Below are 20,480 nucleotides of genomic sequence, written 5' to 3'. Positions count from 1 at the left end.
TGATCCCGGAGTCCTGGGATCGAGCCCCGCATCGGGTTCCCTGCTCAGCAGGAAGCCTGCTTCTCCCTCTGCCCCTGCCCCCCACTCCTCTCTCACTCTCTCTCTCAAGTAAATAAGTAAAATATTAAAAATAAATGAAAAAATGAAAAAAATTGAGATGCAAAGTCAGGTAGATAGCATTATATATTCTCTATGAAACAGTTAAAAAGAAAGATAGGAGACTGCAAGCATAGTTACCAAAATGTTAATGATTCATTCAGCAAATATTTATTGGGTCACTATCATGTATAAACACTGTTCTAGGTGCTAGAGATTTAACCAAGAAGAGGATAAATTCCAGCCCTCACGCAGCTTGCATTACACTTGAGAAAAGACAATAAACAATTCAACAAATAGAGAATAGCGTAACATTATGGAATAATAGGAGCTTCAAATAAGAATCAAGCAGGTGGGGCGCCTGGGTGGCTCAGTCATTAGGCGACTGCCTTCGGCTCAGGTCATGATCCCGGGGTCCTGGGATCGAGCCCCGCATCAGGCTCCCTGCTCTGCGGGAAGCCTGCTTCTCCGTCTCCCACTCCCCCTGCTTCTGTTCCCTCTCTCGCTATCTCTCTCTCTGTCAAACGAATAAATAAAAATCTTAAAAAAAAAAAAAAAAGAAGTGATGGAATTGGCAATCTGCTGTGAAAGCAGAATTGGCAGGATTTGCTGGAGGACTTGACGTTGAGTGTGAGGAGAGAAGTCAAGGATGACTCTAAAGATGTAGGTGCCAGTTGTTCAGGTGGGAGGATCCAGGAAGGAACAGGTTGGTGGGGCAGGAAAATCAAAAAGTCTGCTTCGGGGGCGCCTGGGTGGCTCAGTTGGTTAAGCGACTGCCTTCGGCTCAGGTCATGATCCTGGAGTCCCGGGATCGAGTCCCGCATCGGGCTCCCTGCTCGGCGGGGAGTCTGCTTCTCCCTCTGACCGTCCTCCCTCTCATGCTCTCTGTCTCTCATTCTCTCTGTCTCAAATAAATAAATAAATAAAATCTTTAAAAAAAAAAAAAGTCTGCTTCGGTCGTGCTATAGTTGAGAGGAAGTATCTCAGGAAAGAGAACAGCCTGGGGCCAAGAGTGACTTGATTTCCTTGCTTATTATTCCTCTGCCTTTTTCCAACAATGTCAATAATGAGTATGTACTACTTTTGTATTTAAAGAAACAATACATTTTAAAGAAGCAGATATAATTTAACTAAAAAAGTCTGCCCCATGAATAAGGGCTGTGACAACACCTGAGTGCACTATTCTCTAGTACTTTCCATTTTAATTGCTTCATGAGATTTTTTTTTTTTCTACCTATAGCACCGTCTCTTAAACCTCATCACTTTGACATGTTGGGCCAGATAATTCTTTGTGGCAGGAGCTGTCCTGTGCATAGTAGGATGTTGAGCAGCATCCCTGGTCTCTAGATGCTAGTAGGACTCTGTCTCCTCCTTCACCCCCAGTTGTGACGACCTGAATTGTCTCTAGGTGTGGCCAAGTCTCCTAGCAGGCAAACTCGCCTGCAGTGGAGAACTACTATTTAACAGCAAGATCCCACTGGGTTCACAGAAACTTAGGCTAATAAGGAACCCTACCGCCAAACTGGGGGCCGATCTGTGTTTGGTCTCCAGTGAAATGCGGGCAACAAGGAAAAAAAATATTGCAATAAATCTGATATAGAGTACGCTTATTCACTTTAAGGCCTTTCTTTTATTCTGAGATTACCTTTTCTCCTTTTTTGTGCTAATGACCTTTCTTCTATGAAACAATGGTGATGGTAGATAAGCAGTCATTTTGCTTTAATGAACTTTAGTTAAAATTTTTTTTTTCAAAGTCTAGAAAATTCCAAAGTGAATCCAGGATCCACTGATTTAGTTCTACATTTATCCTAGAGTTATTCTTTTGGTTGCCCAGAATCCATCCTCCTTTCCTGACAGGCCCTGATTCTTGTGCTTGGGGGAGTTTACCTGCCCTCTACTGCATTTGGGTTTAAGGGAACTGTGAAGTCAAAAGTCCTGCTCCCCCATGAGGGCACTGGAGGGGTCCTCAGAGGCCTTCACAGGCTCTGCCAGGGCCTACCTCCACCTACCCAGCTAGAGCCAGGGCTCATGGAATCAGCTTTGGTCAGTCAAAACTCCTGCTCCTGGGATTTTGAATCTTGAGTGGGGTAAAATATAGACTGCAAACACATGGGGGTTCACCCATCCGAGGCATGTCACCTTGAAGAGATGGTTTGAGGGTTGAAACTGCCATGATTCTTCTCCTCGTGCCTGGACTCAATTTCAGACTTTCTAGCTTACTCAGTGTTCTTCCAGTTTTTGTTCAAGTTGGCCAAGGACAGAGTGGGAAACGTTCAGAGGAGAATCTCTCTTTAGTGCTTTGGAAGAAGGTGGGGAAAAAAGATACTTCTTTGACAATTCCTCAAACAGGCCTGATTTAGTGAAAATGAAGAGCAGGAACACATTGAAACTGTGAAGGGATCCAAAGGCGGTCCTGGGTCAGCAGTGAGCCCCTATCCTAGCTTCAATCCATCCTCGGATGTTGCTGCTTTGCATAATGTGGTAACAGTTAAAGGTGTGGATGAAGCAACCATCATTGACATTCTAACTGAGAGGAACAATGCACAGTCCTTGGCAGATCAAAGCAGCATATCTCCAGGAAAAAGGAAAGCCCCTGGATGAAGCTCTGAAGAAAGCCCCTTCTGGTCACCTCAAGGAAGTTGTTTTGGCTCTATTAAAAACTCCAGCCCAGTTCGATGCTGGTGAACTTCGTGCTGCCACGAAGGGCCTTGGAACTGATGAAGACAGTCTGGATGAAATTTTGGTATTGAGAACTAACAAAGAAATCAGAGAAATTAACAGAGTCTATAGAGAAGAACTAAAGAGAGATCTGGCTAAAGATATCACCTCGGACACATCTGGAGGTTATTGGAATGCTCTGCTTTCTCTGGCTAAGGGTGACCTATCTGAGGATTTTGGCTTGAATGACGACTTGGCTGATACGGATGCTAGGGCTTTATATGAAGCAGAAGAAAGGAGAAAAGGGACAGATGTGAATGTGTTCATTACCATCCTTACCACCAGAACCTATCCCCATCTTCGCCAAGTGTTTCAGAAGTACAGCAAGTACAGTAAGCATGGCATGAACAAAGTTCTGGACCTGGCGATGAAAGGTGACATTGACAAATGCCTCACGACTACCGTGAAGTGTACCACAAGCAAACCGATGTTCTTCGCCAAGAAGCTTCATCAGGCCATGAAGGGTTCTGGACCTCAGAATTATGGTTCCCTGCTCTGAAATCTACATGAATGACATCAAAGCATGCTACCAGAAATTGTATGGTCTCTCTCTCTGCCAAGCCATCCTAGATGAAACCAAGGGAGATTATGAAAAAATCCTGGTGGCTCTCTGTGGAGACTAACATTCCTTTGCTGATCGCAAGCTTCTTGATCAGAAGACTTTTTAATCATATCATTTCATTCTATATCATAGACTTAAACAGGAAAGTTTTCTCAGCAGGATTACAGTCTAGCTAAATGCTTTCTGAAAAATATAGCCTATAAATCATTTTTATATCACAACTCCATATAATAGAAGTTTTTTTAAAACTATATTTATCCCAAATTATAAAAACCTCATAAACAGGTTGTTCTAGTAACATTACCTGAGAAAGATGTTTGTGCAGTAGAAAATAAAATGATTTTGCAGGACAAAAAAAAAAAAAAAGTTGGCCAAGGACAGATTTTGTTATTTATAAGCAAAGAATTCCGACTAATATACTTCTTTCGATAATATTCTCAACAGGTAATCGTCCATTTTGCTTCCCTAACTTTGAAATAAGAAACATACTACCTTCAGAAACATCCATGTTGGTAAGCATCTGATTTCTCCTCACAGGTGGGAGTCAGGGACCGGGCCTTGGGTACCGGGACCTGGGGATAGGAGTGGAAAGGGCTGGCTGCTAACCACAGCACTGGGCCAAGGCTGGCCAGTGTGCAAGACGAGAAGTTCTGAAACATCAGATCCAAGGGGCAGGAGGAAAGCAGAGTAGGAGCTAGAGTGAAGGGTTGGCATCAGAGACCTGGCAGGAGGAAGGAGTTGGTTTGAGATCTAGAGACGGAACAAGACCAGCAGATGGTCTGCAGCAGAGCCAGGGGGTAAAGCTGGTTTAAAATGGCAACTTGGACCCTTAGGAAGTTCCTTCTTAGCCTAGATAAAAATCTGACTCTCTAATTCCAACCCATCTTCCTCCAGAACCATGTGTTACAGAATGGTCCTTCAAATATTGGAGGAGAGGGCGCCTGGGTGGCTCAGTTGGTTAAGCGACTGCCTTCGGCTCAGGTCATGATCCTGGAGTCCCTGGATTGAGTCCCGCATGGGGCTCCCTGCTCGGCAGGGAGTCTGCTTCTCCCTCTGGCCCTCCCCCCTCTCATGTGCTCTCTCTCATTCTCTCTCTCTCAAATAAATAAATAAAATCTTTAAAAAAAAAAAATATTGGAGGAGAGCCCTTGATCTTCTCTATATCTTGTCTTCTCCAACCTAAACATCCCTAGTGCTTTCAGTAATTCCTGGACAGACAGACTCCAGCCAGGCCCCTCCCTCTGCACGTTTGTTCAATGAAATGTTTTGAAATGGGACTGTCCTCTTTCTCATTCTGGACCAACAGAACTTCCTTTTTAGAAGTTTTTTCTTTTGACACTTAGAGATCATTTTTCTGATATCTCTGAGGATGAAAACCTCTATTACTTTTTTACAAAATAAATTCATGTTCACCATGAGAAATTCATATAATAATTTATTTTTTATTTATATTTAAAAATTTTTTTTAGATATTTATTTATTTGACAGAGAGAGACACAGCGAGAGAGGGAACACAAGAAGGGGGAGTGGGAGAGGGAGAAGCAGGCTTCCCGCGGAGAAGGGAACCCGATGCGGGGCTCAATCCCAGGACCCCGAGATCATGACCTGAGCAGAAGGCAGACACTTAACGACAGCCACCCAGGCGCCCCCATATAATAATTTCAAAAGGTGAAAAGTAAAAGAGAAAAGTCTCCCTCTTCCCCACTTGCAGCCCTAAGAATAAATACTATGAACACTTTTCTGGGTATCCTCCCAAGCCTTCTTGTACGCACAGACCAATTTTATACCAAAAATATATTTCAAAAATAAAAATGGAATCATTCTCTATATAACGTCTTACTTTAATTTTTCATTCACCAGCACCTAAATACATTACCGGTAATATTCTCTTGATTTATGAACTTTAGACATTGTCAACTAACTTCTTTCATATTAGAAGTTATAAATCTGTCTCACTAGATTCATATATGTTGTCTACCTTGGATTTGGCTTCCTCTGCCCTTCAAAATTCCTATATATATAAATTCCCCAACTGACCAATGTTGACCCATAAGTAGGGACATCTCTATGCCCCTATTCAGCAGGAAGAAGTTACAGAAGATAAGACTTTCCACCCTCGGCAACCTTAAAAGATTTAAAGATTTTATTTATTTATTTGACCGAGAGAGAGAGCACAAGTAGGCAGAGCGGCAGGCAGAAGGAGAGGGAAAAGCAGGCTCTCTGCTGAACAGGGAGCCTGATGTGGGGCTCGATGCCAGGACCCCTGGACCATGACCTGAGCCGAAGGCAGACGCTTAACCAACTGAGCCACCCAGGCGCCCTGGCAACCTTAAAAGATTTAAAGGTCAAAACTGGGGGCGACTGGGTGACTCAGTCATTAAGTGTCTGCTTTGGCTCAGGTCGTGATCCCAAGGTCCTGGGATCGAGCCCCGCATCAGGATCCCTGTTCCGCGGGAAGCCTGCTTCTCCCTCTCCCACTCCCCCTGCTTGTGTTCCCTCTCTCACTGTGTCTCTCTCTGTCAAATAAATAAATAAAATCTTAAAAAAAAAAAAAAAAAAAGCCCTTTGTACCTTAAAAAAAAAAGTGGGGCACCTGGGTGGCTCAGTCATTAAGCATCTGCCTTGGGCTCAGGTCATGATCCCAGGTTCCTGGGATCAAGCCCCACATCAGGCTCCCTGCTCAGTGGGAGGCCTGCTTCTCCCTCTCCCACTCCCCCTGCTTGTGTTCCTTCTCTCCCTCTCTGTCAAGTAAATAAGTAGAATCTTAAAAAAAAAAAAAAGCAAAAAAGCAAACAAACAGAAAAACCTGTTTCATTGTTTTTTTCTTTTATTATTATGTTATGTTAATCACCATACTGTTTCATTATTTTTAATAGCAGCAGCATCCATATTATGGACATTTCACAATTTATTTTTTTATCTATGGAAATTTAAGTTTTCCTCATTTTTTTTCTAGTCCAGGTTAATGTAATGGATGGCCATGTATGAACCTTTCTACAGGATAAATTATCTGAAATGGAATTGCTAGGGGCGCCTGGGTGGCTCAGTTGTTAAGCGTCTGCCTTCGGCTCAGGTCATGATCCCAGAGTCCTGGGATCGAGCCCCACATCGGGCTCCCTGCTCAGCGGAAAGCCTACTCCTCCCTCTCCCACTCCCCCTGCTTGTGTTCCCTCTCTCGCTGTGTCTCTCTCTGTCAAATAAATAAAATCTTAAAAAAAAAAAAAAAAAAAGAAATGGAATTGCTAGGTCATAGGTATATACATTTAAATTTTAATGGGACACTCTAAACTCATGATAAAACATCTAAAAATGCTAGTTAATATTTTTAAAATCCTTTTCTTATTTTAAAAGGATTTTATTTATTTATTTATTTGACAGAGAGAGAGAGAGAGCGCAAGCACAAGTAGGCAGAGCGCAAGCAGAGGGAGAGGGAGAAGCAGATTCCCTGCTGAGCAGAGACTGATGCATTTGATTTTTTTTTTTTAAGATTTTATTTATTTATTTGACAGAGACACACACAGCGAGAGAGGGAACACAAGCAGGGGGAGTGGGAGAGGGAGAAGCGACACCCTGCCAAGCAGAGAGCCCAATGTGGGGCTCAATCCCAGGACCCTGGGATCATGACCAGAGCCAAAGACAGACACCCAACCGACTGAACCACACAGGCGCCCCTTAAAATCCTTTTCAATGAATGGAGGAGCTTGCAAGAAAGTAAGGAAAATCCTTTGAGGTCTAGGGAAGTGAGGGAGCCCTGAAGTTGGATGTCTGGGTTGAGAACAACTTCAAAGGGAGGTAGAAATGAGAGTCATTTCCTTGTTCTTGGTGTTAAGCCAAAGGCTCTACTGTTCATTGTTCTGCAGGTTTTTTTATACTAATGTCTCTATCCAGTTACTGAGGCCTGCTTCCATTCCTCCTGTAGTGGGATGTAAAAAAATTGTCTTTGCTGGTACCAGAATTTACCATGGGGAGGGTGATGTAGAAAATGTTGGGGTTCGGAGCCTACAGCCAAGAAAGAATTCTTGGGACATCTTTGGTGCAAAAAGGTGGTTTTATGAAAGCAGGGGGACGGGACCTGTGATCAGGAAAAGGTGTACTGGAGTCATGAGGAGTGGCCCATTATAGACTTTCAAGTTGGGAGGGGGTTACGGATAGTGTAAGTCTCTAAGGAATTTTGGAAGCAAGGTTTCCAGGACCTTAAGGGGCTAGCTGTTGTTAGGAAAAGGCCATTTATTACTGTCTAGTAAAACCCTAGTCATGAGACCCTTCAGACAGTGGGCCATATGCTTGGAGGATGATTGCTAACATCTATCTTGGGAGGTTTAGAGATAAAGGAAGTTTCCAAAGGAATTTTTTTTTTTTTAAAGAATTTATTTATTTATTTGAGAGAGAGAGAGAGAACACCTGAGAGGGGATAGGGTCAGAGGACGAAGCAGACTCCCCGCCGAGCAGGAAGCCCAATGCGGGACTTGATCCAGGGACTCCAGGATCATGACCTGAGCTGAAGGCAGATGCTCAACGCACTGAGCCACCCAGGCGCCCCTCCAAAGGAATTTTTATATGTTAAAGTAGACTCACAGGATCCTAAGATTGCCTCTGCCCTTAGCAAAGTGTCGACATCGAGGTAGCTGAGCTCCCAGAGGAAGATCACTCTGCCTGTCTCAAGGATTGGTCAGTGGACTGTAAGCAGTAAGGAAATTTAATTTTGTTCTTTTGCCTTTGTTTCCCACATCAAGGGGACTGTCCTTGCTCAGAAACACACAGCAATTAGCTACTTGGTGAGAAGCTTAGAGCCAAAGGCAGAGTGAGGGTTATGCTGCTCTGCATCAGAAATAAGCAGGAGCTGGAGATGGGAGAAACAGGAAAGAGGAAAGAGGAGAGGGCTGGGGATAGGGTCTAACAGGTGGAGCAACTATAGGGTTTGTAAGAAGGGTAACTCACATGACTGTTCTAAGCACCCCCATAATAGGGTCCCCCTTCTTCCCACCTCTTTAAACCTAGTAATAATACCTTCTATCCATATAACACACACACACACACACAGGGTGTGTGTGGGTGGTTTTGCAAAAATGAAGGGAAGAGTTGAGTTCCATATTTGGGCTGCTGTGGTATGTGCAGAGCACATCTGGGACAGAAGAGGAGCTCGGTGCCAGGAAAAACATAAACCCCAGAGTTCACAGACACGTGGGGAGAGGACTGGGCTTCAAATATATCATATAACAATTACTTGAGCCAATCTTTAGCTAAATTCAAAGGAGCAGAGTGACCCCCTGGTGACATCTGGTTATGTGAGTAAAGATTTGCATTGTGAATAGGTGATAATATAAAAATACTGCGGGGCGCCTGGGTGGCTCAGATGGTTAAGCATCTGCCTTCGGCTCAGGTCATGATCCCAGGGTCTTGGAATCGAGTCCCGCATCAGGCTCCCTGCTAGGCGCAGAGCCTGCTTCTCCCTGTGCCTTTGCCTCTCTCTCTCTCTGTCTCTCTGACTCTCATGAATAAATAAATAAAACATTTAAAAAATATATAAATATAAAAATACTGCGGAAAAAGTTGGGAGAATTAGAGTGGTAAAGATCTTTCTTAGTAAGAAATGAAATCGAGGGCGCCTGGGTGGCTCAGTTGGTTAAGCGACTGCCTTCGGCTCAGGTCACGATCCTGGAGTCCCGGGATCGAGTCCCGCATCGGGCTCCCTGCTCAGCGGGGAGTCTGCTTCTCCTTCTGACCCTCCCCCCTCTCATGCTCTCTCTCTCTATCTCATTCTCTCTCTCAATAAATAAATAAAATCTTTAAAAAAAAAAAAATGAAATCGAGAAGCCATAAGAGAGAAGACCAATCAATGTGGCTGTAAAAAAAATTACAATTTTCTCACAGAAAATACCATAAAGTAAAACGATTAAATAGTAAACGTTTTTGCCAAACATATGACTAAGAATGGAGCTTCTACAAATGAATAATGAGCAAAAGCCTAAAAATCTTAACCTCAGAAGTAGAAATATTTCTACTTAGAAAAAAACTAAAAACAAAAGACTAAGGCATTTCACAGAAATATAAGTTCCAAAGTATTATATATATAGAAAAATGGGAGGGTGGCTCAGTTGATTAAATGGCGCCTTCAGCTCAGGTCGTGATCTCAGGGTCCTGGGATTGAGCCCCGCAGCCTCCCTGCCCTACCTCCCCCGCTTGTGCTCTCTCTCTCAAATAAATAAAATCTTTAAAAAAATAGACTTAACGGGGCGCCTGGGTGGCTCAGATGGTTAAGCATCTGCCTTCGGCTCAGGTCATGATCCCGGGGTCCCGGGATCGAGTCCCGCATCGGGCTCCCTACTAGGTGGGGAGCCTGCTTCTCCCTCTGCCTCTGCCTCTCTCTCTCTCTCTCTCTGACTCTCATGAATAAATAAATAAAACATTAAAAAAAAAATAGACTTAACTTCACTCATAATTAAAGCATTAATGTTGAAACAATAAAAAGTACCACTTCCCCCTCATGAGAACAGCAACAAGTAATTTGATAATGCATGACACTGGCAAAGGTACATGGAAGGTCTCTTATATGCTGCTGGTGGGAATATAAATTGGCACGACTTCACTGGAGAGCAATTTAAGATGTATTTTGATTTAGCAATTCTGCTTCCTACATGTGTATTTTTAGGAGTACAAATGTTTCCTACATGTGTATTTGTACATGTGAGCCTAGGAATGTTTCCTACATTTTTTTTTTTTAAGATTTTATTTATTTATTTGACAGAGAGAGACACAGCAAGAAAGGGAGCACAAGCAGGGGGAGTGGGAGAGGGAGAAGCAGGCTTCCTGCTTGAGCAGAGAGCCCGATGTGGGGCTCAATTCCAGGACCCTGGGATCACGACCCGAGCTGAAGTCAGACACTTAATGACTGAGCCACCCAGGCGCCCCCCCTACATGTGTATTTGTACATGTGAGCCAAGAAACACATAAAAACTAAGATGTTCAAGGCAGCAGTATTTATAACAGCAAAGACTGGAAGAACCCACGTGTCTACTGATAGGAAAATGGTTAAGGAACTATGGAACACAGGTGTAAATGTGAAAACAGACTATGATGGACCTCCAGGTGTTCTCATACAGAACATTATGTAAGATACACTGAAGTCAGTATGGAGTCCGATTTAGAGCTTAGGATCTAGAGTCAGACTGCTCAAGCTAAAATCCTGGCCCTACTGTGACAACTCAACAACAAAAATAAGAACAACTCAATCTAAAAATGGGCAATAGATTGGAATAAACATTTCTCCAAGGAAGATACACAACTGCCAATAAACACATGAAAAGATGCTCAATATCACTAGTCATTAGGGAAACGGAAGTCAAAACCACAATGAGATACTTCTTTTTTTTTTTTTAAGATTTTATTAATTTATTTGACAGAGACACAGCGAGAGAGGGAACACAAGCAGGGGGAGTGGGAGAGGGAGAAGCAGGCTTCCCGCTGAGCAGGGAGCCCGATGCGGGGCTCAATCCCAGGACCCTGGGATCATGACCTGAGCCAGGGGCAGACACTTAACAACTGAGCCACCCAGGTGCCCTTATTTTCCCCATTTTATAGAATAAAGTCAGAAAAGTTAAACAACCCGCTTAAGTAACACAGTTGATGAGATGCAGCACTGAGATTTGAACCCATGTCTGTCTGTCTTTTTTATCATGTCCTGCTACTTCTCAAAATTTCATTCCTAAATACTGAGGGGAAATAGGCAGCGGTAAAATATGGAGAAATGAGGAAGGTTCAAGAACTCCAAAGGTGCCATTGATGTAAACGACCATCTGAAGAGTTTTGTGTGGAAGTGTTAGAGGAGGGGAGGAGAAGAGGAAAGAACACACGTTAATCCAGGGCCTTTCAAGTTCTGAGGACTTTGCTAATGGCAAAGCTCACAGATGAAAAGCTCAGGCTCAGAGTCAGACAGATCTGCATGCAAGACTTGGCTTTATCTATTTACTTGCTTTGTGAATTTGGACAATGCTCTGAGCATCACTTCCCTCACTAATAAACTAAAGAAGAGCAGGAGTAATTATCACAGAGAACCGTGAAAGTAAAAAAATATACGTACAGGTTTAGTTTAATATCTGACATGTAGTAAGTGTTCATTACATGAACTACCTCAGGTAAACCTCACACCATGACCTAGGAATTGTCATCCCCATTTTCTAGAGTAGAAAACTGAGGCTCAGTGCTCTCTTTCCATTATGCCAAAGCTCCTGAATTCCAAGCAGTTAACTTAAATCCCTGGAGAAATCCAGATGAAACGCCCACTCAACTAAATGGTACCTACCTCACCCAGGAATTACCCTTGGGAGATTTCCTGACTGTATCACCCTAGTTTATAATCAGAAATACCCCAGTTCTTACCCTGACATCTTCATGGTGCTGGCTTTTCTCACCAGATCTCCTAGCCCCTCTTAGATCTCCTAGCCCCTCTTAAATCACCTCTACTATTAAATTTCCAATCATGTGCTCACCTGCTTGGGAAGCATATTCTCAAGTTCTCTTGCTTCTGATATCCTCTTGACTAGTTTTGCAGCTTTCCTCAAGACCAGAGTCTGACCATGATGCTCTGTCAATGCAATGTTAACAAGAAGAGGATCATTAGAGCTTTTCAGCTGTGATGAGAAAGTATGTATTGCAGAAGATGTGGTATATATATGTACAATGGAATACTACTCAGCCATCAAAAAAATGAAATCTTGCCATTTGCAACGACATGAATGGAACTAGAGGGTATTGTGCTAAGCGAAATAAGTCAGAGAAAGACAATTATATGATCTCACTGATATGTGGGATTTAAGAAACAAAGGGAGGATCATAGGGGAAGAGAGGAAAAAATAAAAAAGAAGAAATCAGAGAGGGAGACAAACCATAAAAGACTCTTTTTTTTTTTTTTAAAGATTTTATTTATTTGACAGAGAGAGACACAGCCAGAGAGGGAACACAAGCAGGGGGAGTGGTAGAGGGAGAAGCAGGCTTCCCGCGGAGCAGAGAGCCTGATGTGGGGCTCTATCCCAGGACCCTGGGATCATGACCCGAGCCGAAGGCAGACGCTTAACGACTAAGCCACCCAGGCGCCCCAAACCATAAGAGACTCTTAATATAGGAAACAAACTGAGGGTTGCTGGAGGAGAAAGGGGTGGGGGGGATGTGGTAATTGGGTGATGGACATTAAGGAGGGCACATGATGTAATGAGCACTGGGTATTATATAAGACTGATGTATCACTGACCTCTACCTCTGAAACTAATATTATATGTTAATTAATTGAATTTTAACTTAAAAAATTAAAAAAAAAGAAATTATCCAATTTGTGTTGTATTTTCAGATACCACATGTGTGGTTCTTCCACACCAATTCTCCAATTCTCTGATATAAACTGGGTCTCCAACAATTCAACCGAGTTCCAAATCTACCCAGAGTTAGTCTCAGATCCGACAAGTTAAAGAACTCAGTCTGACAAAATTGTCTCCACTTCAGGTACCAGTCTCAAATGGGATGCCCAGTTACCCACATTTCTATCCAGTCTATTACAAATTTCAGGGTTCATATGACCCACTCTCAAGTTTGATAATTCACTAGGATGACTCACAGAACTCAGGAAAGTACTATATTTACTATTACAGATTTATTATAAAAAATGCAGCTCAGAGGGATGCCTGGGTGGCTCAGTTGGTTAAGCATCTGCCTTTGGCTCAGGTCATGATCCTGGTGGGGTCCTGGGATTGAGCCCCCACGTCAGGCTCCCTGCGGAGCCTGCTTCTCCCTCACCCTCTGCCACTCCCCCTGCTTGTGCTCTTTCTCTCTCTCAAATAAATAAATAAATAAAATCTTTTTTTTAAAAAGGCAGCTCAGAAAGATGGAAGAGATACATAGGACAAGGTATGGGTGTGGAAGCTCTATACTCTCTTCAGCATACCACATTCCCAGCACACTGATGTGCCCAGCAACCTGGAAATTCACCAAACACTGTTCAAGAGTTTTTATAACTCAATCTCCAGTCCTTCTCTTTTCCCTGGAGGTTGGAGAGGGTGGGGCTGAAAGTTCCCATCCTCTACTCATGTTTGGTCTTTCTGGTAATGAGAGGCCATCCTGAAGCCCACTGGAGCCCCAAACTGAGTCATTTTATTAGCATATACTCAGGTGTGGTTGAAAAGATGTTCATTACGAATAACAAGAGACACTCCCATCACTTGGGAAACTCTAAGGGTTTTAGGAACTCTGCATCAGGATCTGGGGATAAAGACCAAATCTGTATTTTTATTATACCACACATTCTGAACAATGTGGAGACAAAAGACTGGAAAAAATGAACAGGGCCTCAGGGACCTATGGGACAATATCAACAGGTGTAACATCTGTGTCATCAAAGTCCCATAAAGGAAGGACGAAAAGTATGGTGCAAAAAAAATTATTCCAAGAAATAATGTCTGAAAACTTTTCCAAATTTGGCAAAAGACAGAAACTTACAGGTTCAAGAAGCTCTACAAACCCCAAACAAGTTAAATAGAAAGAAACCCACGTCCATACACATTGTAATTAACCAGCTGAAAGACCAAGACAAAGTATCTTGAGGGCAGCCAGAGAAAAATGCATTACACAAAAGAAGGACTATGTAAATGCCTGGATCTTCACATCAGACCCTTAAGGCCAGATGGCTGTGGAACATTTTAAAGGGCTGAAAGAAAAGAACTGCCTACCCAGAACATCCAGAAAAAACACCCTTTAAGAATGAAGGTGAAGGGAAACCTGGGTGGCTCAGTCGGTTAAGCGTCTGCCTTCAGCTCAGGTCATGATCCCAGGGTCCTGGGATGGAGATACGCATGGGGCAGGGAGCTTGCTTCTCCCTCTGCTTGTGCTCACTCTCTCTCTGACAAATAAATAAATTAAAAAAAATAATAAAACCTTAAAAAAAAAAAAAGAATGATGGTGAAATAAAGACATTCTCAGGGCGCCTGGGTGGCTCAGTTGGTTAAGCGACTGCCTTCGGCTCAGGTCATGATCCTGGAGTCCCGGGATCGAGTCCTGCATCGGGCTCCCTGCTCGGCAGGGAGTCTGCTTCTCCCTCTGACCCTCCTCCCTCTCATGCTCTCTGTCTCTCATTCTCTCTCTCTCAAATAAAAATAAATCTTTAAAAAAAAAAAAAAGACATTCTCAGATGAAAGAAAACAAAGGGGATTCACTGCCAACAGGCCTATTGTAAGCGCTTTTGTTTTTTGGGGTTTTTTTTCACATAGAAGGAAAATGGTCCCAAAGGAAAACTTGGAACTTCAAGAATAATGAAAAAAATGCATGCCTGGCTGACTCAGTTGGTAGAGCACGTGACTCCTGATCTCAGGGTTATGAGTTTGAGCCCCACATTGGGGGTCGAGATTACTTAAAAATAAAAATCTTAAGAAAAAAAAAAAAGAATGGGAAAAAAATAGAAATTATAAATATTTAGTTACATAAATATATAATATACATAGTAAATATATAATATATATAGTATGTGTATATATATATATATGTGGTTATATACGGTACATATAATAGACTATTTTTCTCCTCTTACATGGTTAAAACCGTGTATGATGATCACTTTGGAGGATAGTTTGACAGTTCCTCAAAATGTCATCATATGACCTGGTAATTGCACCCCTTGGTTCACATATACCCAAGAGAAATGAAAACATATGGCACACAAAATCTTGTACATGGATGCCCACAGCAGCATTCTTCATAATAGCTACAAAGTGGAAACAATCTGAACTGAATAAAAATTAAAAGACCATATCCAAAACATTTGTGAAACGCCTCAGTGTGCAGAGAGAAAGCTATAGCATTAACTGCTCATGTTAGAAAAAAGGTCTCGTTTTCATTCAGTTCAAAATATTTTCTAAGTCTCTTTGATACTTCCTCTTTGACTCATGGGTCTTCATGAATTGATTATATAATTGGCCTTTGTCGTTTTTTTGTTTTTTTAAGTAGGCTCCACATCCAGCATGGAGGCCAATGTGGGGCTTGAACTCACAGCCCTGAGATCAAGAGCTGAGCTCAGATTGAGAGTTGGATGCTTAACTGACTGAGCCACCCAGGTGCCCCTCCTTATAACTTCCTTAATAGCATTTTCTTTTTTTCTAGCTTACATTATTATAAGAACACAGCATACAATACATGTAACATACAAAATATGTGTTAATCAACTGTGTATGTGGTTGGTGAGGCTTCTAGTCAACAGTAAGCTATTAGTGGTTAAGTTTTGCAGGGAGTCAAAAGTTATACATGGATTTTTGACTGAGTGGTAGGATCAGCATCCCTAACCCCTGTGTTGTTCAAGAGTCAACTGCATGTTTATGTTTTGCAAGGTCTCCTACAAATATACCTCTATTTGGAATCTGGCTATATCTCTCTGGTGGTTCCCAAGTTGTTGTTGTTGTTTTAATAACAGTTTGATTGAAATATAATTCACATACTCTGAGCCTTCATTTCTCCATCAAGAAAATGGATTGTTTAATTTTTTGGAATAATGATGACATGTATGCAATTGTCTAGAATGATTTAAGAGTTCCTGTTCTTTGTTTTCTTAAGTTCTGTATTTGCCTATTTGGCGTTCAGTAGTTACAGGGCAAAACTAATGACCAGAGTTGTTCACGTCTCCCCTGTGACCCAGAGCCCATGCTCTGAGCCACCCACTTCTCTAACTCTCCCACACCAAGACAGTTTTCCCCCTGCCCTAAATCACCCCGAGGCCAGGTGCCGGACAACTAGGGACAGCCCCTATGCCCCAGAGACCACCAGAATCATTCAAACTAGCTAACCCTAACCTGTTTACCCTTACATGCCTAATCTTTTGTAAAGAAATCCTGGTAAAGGCCATGGCCTATGCCTTCCCCTTGCTCCGTTCTGCCTCCTGACGGACCCTGGTGCTTCCTCCCATGGCCCTGCATGACACACTGGGCCTCTGTTTCTAGGAGAACTGTGAGTAGCAAACCTTTATTTCAAAGGCATTGGCCTCTCTGTGTAGTCACTCAGTCTCCTTCATAAATTAACACCTAGACAGAAATCAACTCCTACCTCAATAAATGCTGGTTTCTGATGGGGCTGCGGGGGGGTGGGGTGGAGCAGGCCATAATCATGTCTTAGCTTTTTTCTTCCATTGCTAACAATCTCTCTTCCCCACAGATATTAGCACTGTGCTGAACTCATCATCATCAAAGTGGAACTTAATCAGTGCTTGTTGAGCTGAAAAATAATTCTTTTTTTTTTTAAGATTTTATTTATTTACCTATTCATAAGAGACAGAGAGCGCAGCAGGCAGAGGGAGAGGGAGAAGAAGGCTCCCCACAGAGCAGGGAGCCCCAATGTGGGACTCGATCCCAGGACTCTGGGATCAGGACCTGAGCCGAAGGCAGATGCTCAACTGACTGAGCCACCCAGGCGCCTCCTGAAAAATAATTCTGTCCTCTCCTCAATTATTACTTGGTGCCAAGGCCCAGGCTAGAACTACAGGGGTAAACTAGGGTGGCAAATTATGTTTGAACAAACCCAATCAACTAGCGCTTGAGAGATCATAATGAAGTCAAATGCCTACATGTCCCTTTTAGGTAGTTAATGTACCTTTTGGGGCATTCTGTGTTTGTGATCTATCTGCTGAATTCTTCTTGGCCGAAGAGTCTTTCTCAGTGGTTGAATTTATACCAGGAGACTACAGGGGAGGAAAAAAAAAAAAGAATAAATTTAGTAAAAGTGGTTGTGAGAGGAATACAAAGAGCGTACATGACATTCCCTAGACATTTCTCATTGTTCTTAGAGACAGAACATGCGGGGGGAGACCGTTCAGTACAGCCTGAGCACTCAGCCCTCCAACCCAGGAGCATGGCCAAGAGGTGGCAGATGTGGAAAATGCAGGTGCTGGGGATGGAGCAGGCCAGGGTGCCAGTCCCGGTCGTGTCCCTCAAAAGAGCTGCTAATCTTGGACAAGTCCCTGAACCTCTTGGTGGTCTTGGTTTCCTCCTAGGTCCTTAGGAGGATTAAGTCAGCACGTGCATGCAAATCGCATGCGTGGCAGCTCATGGAAAGTGTTCTGTGAGCATCACTGCCATTGTTCACACACTCACTCACCGAACCCCCCTCAGGGGACATCTCCCTGAGCAGCTACCTCGGTGTCTGCCAGTGGGCACACCCTGGAACCTAGGCCCTAACCAGAGGAGCTCCCAGTGGAGCTGCGGGAGAGAGCAGGAAATAGACAGTTACGCTAAGGGGTGGAAAGTCTCACCTATTTCTTAGGGAGGTAATGTAAGTTGGGGTGAGTGACAGCGACTCAGAATGACAGTGGTTCAAATTAGGTAGAAATTTCCCTCCCACATAATAGTTTGAAGTTGGGCACTCTAGGGCTAATATGGTATTTCTGCTGTGATAAATCCTTAGGGACTCTGACTTCTTCCAGCTCGTGATTACAACATTCTTAAAACAGGAGCCTTGTTCTTAGGGTCCAAGATGGCAGCTAGAGTTCTCAGATATTGGGGGACAACTACTAGTCTGCCACAAGCTGTGAAAGCAGAGTAGTATCGGAAGCCAGGGTGGGGAACGCCTGATTCTGTCTGGGGGAGAGCTGGAGGGCTTCCAAGGAGAGAAGACACTTCTGTTCTGTCTTTAAGGATGAGGAGGAGTTGCGCAATGTTGAACAGATGGCCCACCACACGGCAGACAAGCAGTCCACCAGCCGCAACAACTACTTCGCCTTTATATAAATACGATATTGGAATGGGAAGCGCAATGAAAGGACTTCTCGTGTCCCGTGCAGCTGGCTGTCCAACAGCTACTGATTTTTATAGCGTAGAAATGGGTCCTGGGATGTGTTAGAGAGAAAACGCTCCCGGCTCAATGAAGCATCACAGCTCCTTGTTAACCGGCCTCACAGAGATCTGTAGTCCAGCAGAGAATAAATGCACTTCACTAGACTCCAATCCTGGGCGTAAGTCCTGGGCGGTGTAGAAGGAGCTCAGACTGACCAGGTCTGGATGTCAGCTGAGGTCAGCTGTGTGGCCTGGGTTACGTTGTTCACCTCTTAAGTCTATTGCTTCCTTTGTCAAATAAAGATAATTTCAACACCTGCCTTGCAAGGGTGTTGGAAGGCCTAGAGAGGACACATCCCCATTTAGTCTCTTGGGTTGTGACCAGTGACCACGTCCAAGCTGTGAGGCAAGGCGACTATCGTGCGGGTGGGGGGTAAGCTAAGACTGCTCTGGGATCCCCTCCCCACCATGGCCCAGAAGAGATGGAACCCTTCTGCCCCACATGCTCACCCTGCTGCTCAGATTTCCCATGCTGAGGGTTCAGCTGTGATGGGACAGGATGGCCAGGGAGGCCAGGGAGCCTAGGGAGCCTTTTTTGAGCCAATGTGGGATGCAATCTGGGGCTGCCCAGAAGTGTCTGGAAGGGCATTGGGCTTTGCAGATCTGGTATTAGCAGGTACGGGCATTAGCTAGAGGAGTTGGGGTCATTACTGTTAATGACCGTTACTGTACCCATGCTCTGGAACTTGGGAAATCTCTGGTTAAAATGAGTAGATATTCCAATAGGACCCAACTGAACAATCTCGAGCATTTCCTGTCCTTGGACTGAATCTGCAAGATTGAGTATCATTTGTGATGTTCATTTTGCAGGTAAGAACAGAGAGGCTCAGTTTTGATGAAAGCTGTGTGGTTGAGAGGTGGCATCACCTGGAGGGATCTTTAGATCTTCCAGAACCAAGCTAATGTGTTTTCTTGCCTTTACCTATGACTCCATGGTGGTTTTTCACTCCTAGATCCCATATTGTGTCACAGATATGGACAGCTTGGGTAGGACTTGTTCTTTCTTTAACCCAGACCTCTCCTCCAAAGCCTAGTCCTGTAGATGGAACTACCTAGGTGACATCTGCCTCCATACTTCTCACAGGTATATTAAAGGTAACAAGTTCAAAGCTGAACTCTTGGTATCTTTCCCCTACCGCAAAAGGTTCCACTCTTCCTCTGAATAAATGGTACCATTCAGATGCTTAAGCCACACAGCAGGCAAGCCTCCTTGGCTCCTTCCTTCCTTTCCCTACCCCCTTCCCCATTCCCAAAGCCAGTCGGTTAGCACCTGCTGAAAGATCTGGCTCCAAGACACACTTCAGGTCTCCACCTCCCACCACCTGCTGTCACTTTCTCTTCCTGAGACAACCACAAAAGCCTCCTAACTGGTCGTCTGTCCCCTTCTGTTACATTCTCCATATTCAGAAGACAGTGGGCTCTTGTAAAAATATAAATCAGAGGGTGTCATCTCCCTGTTTTAATGGATTCCCGCAGCACTTAAATTATATCTATATTCCTTACTGTGACCCTCCCAACTGTACAGGACCTGGCCCCTGCTACTTCCCCAGCCTTGACTCCTGCCCCTCTGTCCCACATGGGCTGGGTGACAGTATCATTGGCCTTCTCTCTGTTCCTTGAATATCTCATTTTTTTGTTTTTGTTTTTTTGCCTCAGGGCCTTTGCACACACTGTTCCCTTTTTCTGGAAGGTTCTTCCATTCACTCTTTTAATGGCTGACTCCTCAGCCTTTGGTTCTCAGCCCAAATGGCTCTTTCTGGTGGTGTTATCTGTCACATGTGTACCCTTCCTTCTCCATATACACAAGACCCATGCCCCAATGTGAAAGACTTAAGCTGCTCCCCCCAGCTTCTTTTGTGGCTGGGATGCAGACATTTCACCTATAGTCTACCCTTTAGATGCGCTGCACCTGCCCAACACTTCGAAGTGTAAATGACCAACATGATGAGGCAGCGCCACGCAGACTCCAGTTTCAGGAAGACTGCTGACAGGAAAGCAAAGCGGACCTCCCAGTCCCCAGGAACGCAGGTCAGGGCACAGCCGTGTCCCTTTGCAGAGGTGGGATGGCCTGGGCATTGTTCTTGGTGGCATGGCCTCTGAAACTAACAAGCCGGCCCTCCCTGAGGAGTGGTGCACCACTCTTCCCTGAATACGTTTCTTCCTGGAGCAGATTCCATCGTTTGCAGGTAAGAATTTTGATGATGATTCATATATATATATATATATATATATATATATATATATATATATATATA

The 20,480-nt window shown here is 43.8% G+C and overlaps 2 protein-coding genes across 2 annotated transcripts in view; one reads left to right on the top strand and one right to left on the bottom strand.

The window, feature by feature from the left end:
• FAM227A (family with sequence similarity 227 member A) overlaps positions 1 to 20,480 on the bottom strand; it is a 66,509-nt gene that overhangs the window by 13,103 nt on the left and 32,926 nt on the right. Inside the window, exons 11-12 of the mRNA XM_034987239.1 lie at positions 16,988 to 17,075; positions 11,863 to 11,957 (exon numbers count right to left, since the gene is read on the bottom strand). Coding sequence (XP_034843130.1) covers positions 11,863 to 11,957; positions 16,988 to 17,075 — 183 coding nt within the window. The remainder of the gene's footprint in view (positions 1 to 11,862; positions 11,958 to 16,987; positions 17,076 to 20,480) is intronic.
• LOC117998675 (annexin A1-like) lies at positions 2,363 to 3,722 on the top strand. Its single transcript, XM_034987506.1, has one exon. The coding sequence runs from the start codon at positions 2,636 to 2,638 to the stop codon at positions 3,311 to 3,313; it is 678 nt and encodes a 225-aa protein (XP_034843397.1). The 5' UTR covers positions 2,363 to 2,635; the 3' UTR covers positions 3,314 to 3,722.

This window comes from Mirounga leonina, unplaced genomic scaffold (genome assembly GCF_011800145.1).
Source record: "Mirounga leonina isolate KUSES-001 unplaced genomic scaffold, KU_Mleo_1.0 Mir_418, whole genome shotgun sequence".
Lineage (NCBI taxonomy): Eukaryota > Metazoa > Chordata > Mammalia > Carnivora > Phocidae > Mirounga > Mirounga leonina.
This window is presented reverse-complemented; position numbering and strand designations above follow the sequence as displayed.

Excerpts from the sequence above, each read along its gene's own strand:
- LOC117998675 (XM_034987506.1), top strand. The coding sequence starts at position 2,636 with ATGCACAGTCCTTGGCAGATCAAAGCAGCATATCTCCAGGAAAAAGGA.